At 54.9% G+C, this 11113-nt stretch overlaps 2 protein-coding genes across 2 annotated transcripts; both read right to left on the bottom strand.

The window, feature by feature from the left end:
• Positions 1-601: 601 nt before the first annotated feature.
• LOC136104944 (glucose-dependent insulinotropic receptor-like) lies at positions 602-1961 on the bottom strand. The gene has a single exon (XM_065844337.2). It carries the CDS (start codon positions 1681-1683, stop codon positions 733-735), a length of 951 nt encoding a protein of 316 aa, XP_065700409.1. The 5' UTR covers positions 1684-1961; the 3' UTR covers positions 602-732.
• Positions 1962-3435: 1474 nt separating this feature from the next.
• SELENOT (selenoprotein T) lies at positions 3436-10549 on the bottom strand. The gene is made up of 6 exons (XM_065845005.2): positions 10389-10549; positions 8671-8781; positions 7461-7587; positions 6047-6134; positions 4498-4649; positions 3436-4159 (listed from the first exon to the last, which is right to left on the bottom strand). Exons 1-5 carry the CDS (start codon positions 10523-10525, stop codon positions 4525-4527), a joined length of 588 nt encoding a protein of 195 aa, XP_065701077.1. The 5' UTR covers positions 10526-10549; the 3' UTR covers positions 3436-4159; positions 4498-4524.
• Positions 10550-11113: the final 564 nt, after the last annotated feature.

Below are 11113 nucleotides of genomic sequence, written 5' to 3' on the forward strand. Positions count from 1 at the left end.
GCAAGCGCAGCCCGCGGCCGATCCGCACGGCCCCTCTCCTGCCGCCCATCCCAGGGGGGCTCGCTCAGCAGGAGCGGGTGGTGGGGCAGGGAGCGCCAGACCACAGCCCCTTGTCAGCCCATGCTGGCGTGCGTCTCGGCCACGGCAGCACCGAGAGGAACTTTGCTCGGGGCAGAGTAAACCGGCGCCTGGTGCCAGCACATCGCTCCTAAGCAACCCCCCTCCCATCTCCCGGCAGAAACCGGCCCGGCTCAGCGGCTGTTTCAGCCCATGCGTGTGGCACAAAGGCAAACAGAGCACAGCTAAGGCGCAGCCTGTGACAGGCACACGGGCAGGGGCTGTTTGCTCAGCAGCCCCCGGCTCGGGCACCGCTCCGCACAGCCGGCGCTGCTGCAGGGACGCGGCCCCAGCGGGACGCCCAGGCTGCCGTGGCGCGAGCGCTGGACGGTTGCTCAGCCTCCGCGGGTACGAGACGCAGCCGTTCCCCTCGCAGAGAGAGGGACCACAGCCCAGTTTGTCCGAACCAGTCAAAGGTCACTGTCTTGGCGACATCAGTGCGGGTACCGAGGCCAGGCGGTTGGTAACGTGCGCTGCAGAGCACGGATGAGCCGCAGCCTCTGGGCAGCAGCTGCGGAACAGCTGACGGTGGGACAGCTCTGCTGCACCAGGCTCCCTGCGCCGCCCTCCTGTGAGCGTGGGCAGCGTGGGCAGAGGTGCTGGGGCACAGACCCCTCAGGAACCTGGGGCTTCAGCCTGGCTCCCACCCCAGCTCCCAACAGTTTGCACGTTCGAGGCTGGAGGCTTCACCTGGCCCTGGGTCCTGCACCCCAGCAGCTTTGTGAGGTGGCTCCGGATGTCTCTGCAGTGCAGGGCGTAGATGAGGGGGTTGATGAGGGAGTTGGTCTCGCCCAGCAGGAACAAGGCATCCTCGAGCACGCCAGCCAGGTTGCAGGAGCTGCAGGCGGCCTGCACGGTGCCCCCCACCAGGTAGGGGCCCCAGGAGAGGCTGAAGCCCATGAGGACGATGAGCACAGTGCGCAGGGCCTTGCAGCGGCGCAGGCGGGGGGGTCGTGCCCGGGCGCAGCCACGCCGGAGCCGCCTGTGCTGCAGGCAGGCAATGCTGCCCACCCAGACGTGCAGGCAGAGCAGCGCCAGCAGGGATGGAGCAAAGATGCCAAAGCAGATCACGTAGAGGTACTCGCTCTTCGCCACGTACAGGAGCCCACAATAGCCCGTGTAGTTGCCACGCTGGAGAGAGGGCAGGATCAGAGGCAAGTGCCCGAAAAAGAAGGAGAGCGTCCAGAGGGCAACGAGGGAGAGGACCACGGGTGTTTTCTTCAGGAGGGTGGGGTAGGAGAGTGGCAGCATCACCGCCAGGTACCTGTCCAGGGAGACGAGGAGCAGGGTCAGGATGGAGCCGATGCAGGGCGTCATGCTCATGGCCACGCGCAGGAGGCAGAGCCACTTGCTCTGGTCAAAACCGTGGAGGACGTCGGCCAGCGCCTCGGTGAAGCACGTCACGCCCACCAGCAGGTCGGCGGTGGCCAGGTTGAGGATGTAGACGTAGTTGGGGCCCGGCTGCTTCCTTAGCAGCTGGCAGACCGCCACGATCACCAGCAGGTTGGCCGGGGGGATGAGGCAGCTCAGGAGGGAGCGCAGCACCACGTACACGAGGTTCACCATCTTCCCTGGCGAGGAGGGTTGAAAGAGATGCCCAGAAAACAGCTCCAGTGCAGAAAAACCTCACCAGGAGGAGACGTGGCTGAGCTGGAGCGGTGGGACAGAAGTGCCTCAGACCCTTCAGCTGCAGCCTGGGGCCAGGAGCACCTCAGCACCTTCAAGGGACACTTTGTCCATCCCAGGAGACCTCCAGCACCTTCACAGCTGCCATGAGTCTCCAGTGTTTTTTTCAAGGCTCTTGGCCCATCTGGTTTTGCTGCCCACCCGCAGGCTGCTCGGGATGCGGGAGAGCCCGAGTCCTGGGCTGTGCTCGGCAGCTCAGCGCGGCAGCTCAGCTCAGCCCAGCCCAGCAGCTCAGCCCAGCCCAGCAGCTCAGCCCAGCCCAGCAGCTCAGCCCAGCCCAGCAGCTCAGCTCAGCACAGCAGCTCAGCCCAGCGCTGGCCGGCCGGCGGCTCCCAGCACCTGTGACGCACAGCAACACGGGGCAGCTTGGCCAAACAAAGCCGCGAGGAGCAGCCAGCCGGGCTGGGAACACGGGTGGCCTGCGCTCCTCCCAGCTCCCAGCACCAGCCCTCCCGGCACAGCACCCACAGGCAGTGCACCGCTGCCCTGGGGGTGCCCCCAGTGACGGGGGGACATCGGGGACAGCAGCAGGGCAATGCTGGGGACATCGGGGACACCAGTGGAGCGGGGCCATGCTCAGAGGGTTCATCACTGTCCCACCTTTTATCTGGTTTCCCAGGCCACGGGTCAGCAAACACATCCGCAATGAGCTTCTAGTCTGCACAGCCGCAACTGCAACACCAGTAGGAAGCTGCACACTAAACAAATGCAAAAAAATCATCCAATACACAGCAAATCAGGCTCTGGATAAACACACCATAAAGCTGTGCAGGAGGGGAGACCACAAAGCTGCGATTGTACACCAGGACAACACGTGAGTGTTTGTGCTGCCCCAGCGATGCCGTCGCACCCCTCTCCACAAAAGACACACATTTAATAAGGAGAAAGGTCCCGCGAGCACTGACCCCACAGGCAGCCCCGGCTGCTCTGGCACGCAGAGCCGAGTGGGAAGCGGCACACGGGCCCGACCCCGGCACTGCCCGAGCCCTCCAGGCCAAACCCGCCCAGCTGGGCTGCAGCCCGACCTTAGCAAGCACCGCATTCAGAGTGGAACACGTTCTGGTTAAAGCACCGCAGATACCGACTCATCGGCTGGTGTTTGGCAACCGGTTTACAGCCAGGCTGGCAGGTACCGCTGCCTTTAACGAGCGCCAAGGCTCTTTATTTCTATTTTATTGTTCCATTTTTCCACTTGGAACTGCTCCATGACTGGTGATCGCTTGGTCCAGCCCATTAAAACCAAGCCTGCTCCGTGCACCCCACAGCCCAGAGCAACCGCAGACACGACCGAATGCCGCACAGCTGGCCCTGCAACGGGAAAAGCCGCTGGCGCACGAGCGAAGGTTCTCGCGTACCCAGCGCCAACACACCCATTAACTCGCTCCAAGGGACACAGAGGGACCCAGCGATGAGGAAAATCCCCGGCCCCGCCAGCCTGACCCCGCTGGGCTCCCCGGCACAGCCGCAGCTGAACCACGGGGACGCACCAAAGCTCCGGGTGCTCCTGCAGGACACGGAGCCTGTTGGGCTCACTCAACACAAACACAACACCGGCGACTTTGCAAAGTAGGATTTTACGCATATCTTCAATTGCAATTTTAAGAATATCCACCAGTGACTCAAACAAGGTACTTCACGCAGTCATGACAACTCTTTATTTAAATTAACCTCCTCGTTTCTGTGTAGGACAGTCGCAAAGCCCAGCTTTTCATCCCTTCCGAAAGGTCACGGAAAAACCTCTCGAGTTGGCCAAGACAATGTAGAGAGCAGCTGGTCTTAGTTCTTACTGCAGTCACAAAGTGATGTACCTACTCTGCATATAGTTTTGTTTATATAATTTAGTATATAATGCACTGTTCAACTCTGACATATATTTCGAAAAATATACAAACCTGCTTTAACCACATTAGCGATATTTGATAGACAGCTGTCAATTACTCAACAGTTTAGGACAATATCAGACACTCCTATAACTCCATTTTAAACTACAAAAAGAACATAAATTCATATAAAATAGAACAGATTAAACAAACATTTTTCCCAAGGAAAAATCAGGTATCAACTCAATCTGCCATTGTGTGAAACATGAATATAAAATAAGTTACAATTAGTAATGCCTGCATTGTCGAGCTATGACCTGGTCGAATGGAATCTTAAAAAAACTATACAGTATTATTGCACTCCATGAATGTGCAGTATCTGGAAACAGCCAGCACTGAAAGAGTCTTGCATTGAGCTTTTGTCGGGAGGCACGGCGCGGCTGCGAGAGCGGCATCCAGTCTGCACCAACAGCGCACTGTCTTCAGTGCAGGCCTTCATGGGTCGAGCCGCGCTGCCCGGAACCACCGCTTAATGCCTGCAACGAGACACGCGCGTCAGAGACGCAGCGGCACGGCCCACACGGCGGCCTCCGCAATGGGGCAGGCACCGTGCGCGCTGTGGACAACGGCCCTGAATCACAGCCCGCTCTGCCGCGAGTCACAACGCACAGCCATACTGTCACTACTTAGTTCTGACACAGGCAGAACCAACCCCAAGCACAACCCTCCCACCAAAACAACACCTGTAAATCATACACGTCAGTTTACTTGAAGTCACTAGTGCTTGTTGTCCAGTAACACACTTTTAAATGAAAAAATAACCGTCACAAAGCTCGGTCTACGACCTCCGAGCCAACACACAGAGAAGACTTACAAGAAGTTTCAGTGCTGCTGGATGGGGCTATGATCGATGATGGGGCATTGACTCCATGTGCACGTTGAGCTTCATTTCGTTATCAAGAATTTGTACAAGCTGCTGCATGGAAGGAAGGTGGCCGGACTCGAGCTTAGACCACACCGGAACATCTACCGCAAAACACACGGAGGGGAGAAAAGCGCCGTCACATTGACAAGGTCAGAAAACACATAGGGCTTTCTAAACATCACATTTGAAAGACTTAGGAAGTTATGCAAGTTGCGACTACTTTACATTGAAGAAAATACCTGCATCGACAAGGCTTCGTGCCTCTGGCTACACTAAAACCCAGTCCAGCTAGAACAAAGAGTCTAATGCTTCCACTCAGAGGTACATCATAAGGATTTGGAGGTTCAAAATATCCATGGACAGAATTGTCTAGAAAGAGATTAGCGAGCGGCACAATAGCACACAGAATTTTTAAACCACAGTTAAACCTTTGAACCCTGTGGGTCTCATTGGTCTTCATCTCACCCTGCCTAACATCCAAGGCTGCCCCTCCAGTCCTGCTTATCAAGACCTGGCCTGGAAGGTTCTGCTCAGAGCAGCTGCAACCGTTATTTCCCGCTCCCTGAAATACGAAAGGCAGCACACTCCATAAACACTCCAGGCAAACACAACATTCATTTCTGATGTTGACAAACGCTTACTCCTAAAAACATCTCTCACTGCTGAAAAATACAACTGCTGTCACCTCCACAAAACAAGCGCCAGACTGGAACCACATTGTCCCAAAGGCAAACGGGGCAGTGGCGGGGGTGCAGGTGGGACCGTTCATCCCTGGGCAGGCTCTGCTGAGCCGGGGCCCCACACACACCGAGCTCCGCTACTCTGGTGCGGCACAGTCAGTCTCTGAAGTTCTGTGTTGGATGACGTGACTTAGAAACTACTGCACTGACACACATCCTGCACAGCAGGAACTGAGATTACAAAGCACAGAGCTAGACTGCACACGTGCACCTAGAGCTCGAAAAACTCTGTACTCCAAGCTTATATCATCTTTAAACTATACAATTATTTGAAGACAGAAGGTCCACAGACTGTTAATCTGAATTATCAGTACTGCTGTCCACTGGAACCAAAAATCCAGGAACAGCACAGATCCAAAAAGATTCCAAGGCTAAACCACGTTACAAAACAGGATAGAGAAGAGAAAGCATCTAATTAACTGGAGAGCATGCTTCCCTACTGGATCACTTCTTACTTAACGCACATCACGTGCAAAGAACATAACACAATTATTTCAAGTGACCAGGCATTCTTTTAATAAGCTTTTATATAGCTATTTGAAAATATAGTAACTGACATCAGTGTAAACTGCCTTATAAGACTTGTATGATTTTCAGCACTGGCTGTGATGTGTAACATCTGCGGTTCCAAAAGGGATGCCAGCTACCACACACATTTCATACCATCACCCCTCATTGTCCCGACACAACAGCTCTCCCAAACCCGTGCACACATGCGACACAACGCGGTTCCCTGCAACAGAAAGCGCGCAGCTCACCATTCAGAGTGATTTCAAATGCACCTGTGGACATACACTGGTTCTCAATCATGTTGCTCAGGAAGAAGACCATCATACAAGCATAAACCTAGGAGAGAACAGAGAGAAGCCCAGACACTTCAGCTGTGCCAGACACAGCCCATTTTATTCACTCCTAATAAGCATCCGACATTTATAGGCATCTTTAAATTCCCCTCGGCGATTCATCAAATGATCTTCCGATGGCACAGGCATATCCCTCCCCTCCTCTTTTTAGACAGACCGCACGTTGCCTTCCCCAGACTGGTACCAGCACAGCTCTGGAACCGCAGCTGCAGCCGGCTGCTCCCCGCAGGCCACGGGGCCGAGCGGGCCCTCGCAGAGCACGACCCTGCGACACGGGAGCAGGAGGAACAGCTGCTCCTGCACCTCGCCCGTCAGGGCGGAGCGACGCTGCGGATCAACGCCCGCAGGCCGGACACCGACAGCGGAGCACGGCGAACTGCAGCGCACAGGGACCGCCAGCCCTTACTCAAACTGATCACGCGGATTCTTCTGTGCACTGATGCCTCGGGATGAAATGATGCAAGGTTCAGCAACACAGCATCACCCTCCATCGCCAGCACCGCTGTATTCCCTTTTTGTGCACGAGGGTACACGCACACGGGTTACTGCCGTGCTGAGGAATGACCACGGGATGCAGGTGGTTGTCTGCAACACCACAGGCGTACCACAGCCAGCCCAGCCCACTGGTGGATTTGGCCAGTTTAATTAAACAGGCGATGCAACAGCTGCTGTACATCCAGACTGGCCACACAGACCCACTGCACTGGGAATGAAGCTGGAAAAAGGTTACTGTGAATCAGAGTACAACAGCATTAATCTGTTAGCATCATCAGGACTGACTCACAGGGGTACTTATCCATGAGGCACAGTCCATCATGCCCAAGTATGTTCTGCAGAAACACCCACAAAATTTCACCTTGATTTTTCTAACCACCACCTAATTGCAGGCCTAACCTACTAAAAGTCTGATGAGAGCAACAACCGCAGAACAGTTACGAGACGACAGAACAGGGAAGATAAAATTTTAACACTAACGATACCAGCTTGAAACTCCACTCTAGAGCTCTAAAAAATAAAAATAAAGTCTCTTCTCATCCTTGTTGGTAACATTAACCTCAGACGCCCCTCTGCAGCATCAGCAGCTTGGAAACAGAGATGCTGAGAACCAAAGCTGGGTCTGTCGAAAACATGAAGCACTACTATTAAGAATAGTTATGCTACTGTACAATTCTCAGGTATATTTAGTTATAGAAGCCTAAAGGTTCCGTTAAGGTAAATCGGTGAGAGCTGTGCAGCACTCCCAGTGCACTCTCCTGAAGTCCTTCTAAAACTCCTTTGCCAAAGGAAAAGCAGGAAGTATGCTGCTCACCTTATTTTCTTGGCCCCACTGCCAGATGCTCGGAGCTTGCATGCCAAAGAAAGCAAAGGGATCCTTGCCGACGATTATTAAGCCTATTAACACTAGTTTGAAGACAGACAGGAAGGACGCTATGTGCCTGCCGAAAGACAACACACAAAAGTGACTTAGGAGGGTCAGTTACCGCTTCACCGCTACAGAGCTGCAATCCACCTAATTAGAAGAATTGTGATAGTGTACCATTAAGTGTTCCAGAGGAAATACAAAGCTTTTCGAGTAAGTTTATCCTGCTGTAAAACAAAAATTCGAACCAACAACAAACCAACCAAAAACCCAACACGCATTCACAAACACGCGCATCCTCAGACGATACCATCCGTGTGCACCAGGACCACACGGTTCTGCTCCTAAGCAGACCTCAAACTGAAATTCGATTTCAACTTACATGTGTCGAACCTGAATAATACATTCAGATTTTTAAAGAAGTTGTTCCATATTATAGAGATACATTTAATTGACATGCACTTCTTCGTAAAGCATTTTCCACGCAGATGCAGAAAAACCACAGGTTTTCTCTAAGAATTAAATCTATAGCCAGAGAGCAAATTAGTACTGAAGTATGCAATTTTGTAGCGTCCTTACCACTGTAATTATTACAGCAATTAGGTCAAGAAGTGGTTCAGAAGCCACCACAGTAACTATGGCACTGCTCTCCAGCAGGTACATGGCGGTTTAAGTAACAGGAATAACGCTATTTTTGTTTTGTCTTGTGTCACATTTCTCTGCCCGACCCCCCGCAGTTCAGGGCCCCTGGCAGTCCCACTGCCGCGGTCAGCTCTGCCCCACTTACCTGTTAAAACAAACTCTTCCTCCTCTGCAACAGTAACCTAACACAGGAATTTGTCATTAAGTGCATAAGCCTGAGCAACAACTGTGAACTGATGTCTAGATATATCATGAAGCTGGAAAAATCCACTGTGAAAAAACATTAATTACATAATTTACTTCAGATTGGAACCCAACAGGCCTCACCACACAGATATTCAGATGGTAATATTCGTATGGCTGTCTGGAATGGAGAAGATAACCCAGTTTGTAAGTAATCATAATGGGAAAAATCCCTGAAGTCCCCACTGTCAACATCACACAAGTGTAAACGCACGTGTTCACTCAGCCTGCAGATTGGAAAAAAGACAATTAGTACTGCTGGTCATTTGCTTACCTATATATAGGTTGAGGAAGGTAGTTCTCCCCTTCGATTCGGATGTCTGGGTACCGCTGGCTAATAACCCGCATGTACTCCTCAAACACCCGCCTGTAGCCTCAGGAGACACTAAACGCAGAGAGGGATTGTCAGTGAAACCGCAGCGCCGCACGGCAAAGCCGCTGCCGAACTGCCAGCACCAGCACTGCCACTGCTGCACTGCCAGCACTGCTCCTAACCCCTTCGGTTTGGAATAGAACTAAAATCATTCGTGCCAAAGAAGACACCTGACGCACAGCTAAGTCACACACCAGAAATCCTGCCGGCAGGCTGGGCACTCGTTTCGACGCCCATCTGTCTCCATGCACTAGCACGGACTCAACACTTGGGTAAAGTCCACTGAGCAGGAATCACTTGTTTCCCCACTAAAACAGCTGTCAAGTTACAGGGTCAGCGTAAGCATCACCTTGTTCAGTGTCCCAAAAATAATGTTTCAGACAACACAGATTTTAACTCCTCACTAATTAAATTTACCCCTTCTGGGACTGCCCACAGACAGGTAACATCGCTCTCGATTATTTCTGTGTGAGAACGACCAGATTAACTACAGAAAAGTTAAACATTACAGAGCTGTACTTTGGCTCACATTTCTACCAGCAGCTTCTGTAATAACTGAAATAAAGATTACCTGGCGCCAGCTCGCTGCCAGAGAAATCAAAAAGAGTACTTTCCACTGAGCGCCTTCTGCGGTGCTCCACAGCCTGGCTGATGCCACCTGGGCCGCTCTCTGCTCCAGGAACCACAGCCAATGTTCCCGTTCCCCTGGGGCGGCGGTGGGTCTGTCCCCAGGGCAGGGGCTGCAGGTGTGGCCCCAGGGTGGGGGTTGTGGGTCTGTCCCCAGGGCAGGGGCTGCAGGTGTGGCCCCAGGGCGGGGGTTGTGGGTCTGTCCCCAGGGCAGGAGCTGCAGGTGTGGCCCCAGGGCGGGGGTTGTGGGTCTGTCCCCAGGGCAAGAGCTGCAGGTGTGGCCCCAAGGCAGGGGTTGTGGGTCTGTCCCCAGGGCAGGGGCTGCAGGTGTGGCCCCAGGGCAGGGGTTGTGGGTCTGTCCCCAGGGCAGGGGCTGTGGCTCTGCCACCCTCGGTGACAGGTGTTGGAGGCCACGTGTGCTCCAGCTCCTCCAGCCCTTCCACCTCCCATTCAGGTTTGCTCTGAGCAGCTGAACCACCAACGGTGTTCTCAGCACCACACAAGGCACCTGGCTGCTACCAACGCGGCCGTTACAAAGCCCCAAACACCTTCGTTAGTCTTTGCTTAAAGATGAGCTCCTCCCAAACGCAACCCTAGGTAAGCAAACCGCCACATCTCACGTTAAAAGTGCCTGAAAGAGCGGCTTTTACCACGGGCCGCCATTTTCCGAGGCCTTTTCTCCAGCGCTGCCCGCCGGGCCCCGGCGCGAAGGGACCCCGGGGCCAGGCCCGCGGGCCGGGGCTGCCGCTCCTGCTCCCCATCCCGCCACCACCGCAGCCGGGCCGGCCCCAGCGTCCCCCACGCCCCAGCCGGGCCCGGGCGGCCGCGCCGCTCCCCGCAGCAGGGCGGCCAGAGCAGCGAGCGAGGCCCAGCCCATCCTGTCCCATGCTCTCCCATCCCGGCCCGGCGCGGCCGCCGCGCTGAAGGGAGGACGGGGAGCTAGGGGGAGGCGCAGACCCGGCCGGCGCCGCCATCTTGCCGAGCGGCCTCACCAGATCTGGAACTTGAGCAGCGGCCCGGTGGCGTAGGCCATGCGCAGCCTCTTGGCCGGCTGCCCGCCCAGCTCGGCCGAGCCGCCGCCCGCGGCCGCCAGCGCCAGGAGCAGCAGCAGCAGCCGCAGCGCCCGCATCTCGCCCGCAAGGTCGCGCCAGCAACGCCCGCACCGCGCAGGCGCCGCCGACACGTGACGCCGCCGACACGTGACGCCGCCAGGCCCCGCCCCCGGCGCGCGCCCCGGCCCCGCCCCGTTAAACGAACCCGGGCTGAGGCAAAATTGGGTATTGCAAAAATATACCGAAAAACCCCAAAAAAGCCACCGCACACGGAACAGCCGCGTGCCCTCAGCAGCCCGGTACTGCCCACGGGGAGCACGTGGCCCCAACAGGCGCCCTTGTGACCCAACAACAAAAGCGCTTCTGGTAGTAAATGCTCTTTATTTTTATCTACATCCCGTTACCGCATAAAGATCACGTCTTTTTAAATATAATAGAGCTATCAAATGGGCAAAACTCATCACCTTCCCTCCTCACACCCAAACGAGGAAAAAATAAACCGAGAGGTGGGTGCTGTGGCATTCCCAGCATCCTCTTGACCGCACGCACGCTGGGGATCGAACAGCGGCAGAACCGGCTGACGCGACATTCGGTCCTTGCTTACAGCTTCACATGTGCAAAACCTTTAGGAAAGCTTTCTAAGATGCAAGTGTGCAGCACGTCTG

This window comes from Patagioenas fasciata, chromosome 9, assembly GCF_037038585.1.
Source record: "Patagioenas fasciata isolate bPatFas1 chromosome 9, bPatFas1.hap1, whole genome shotgun sequence".
Taxonomy (NCBI): Eukaryota; Metazoa; Chordata; class Aves; order Columbiformes; family Columbidae; genus Patagioenas; species Patagioenas fasciata.

Coding starts and splice junctions, on each gene's coding strand:
- LOC136104944 (XM_065844337.2), bottom strand. CDS start 1,683: ATGGTGAACCTCGTGTACGTGGTGCTGCGCTCCCTCCTGAGCTGCCTC.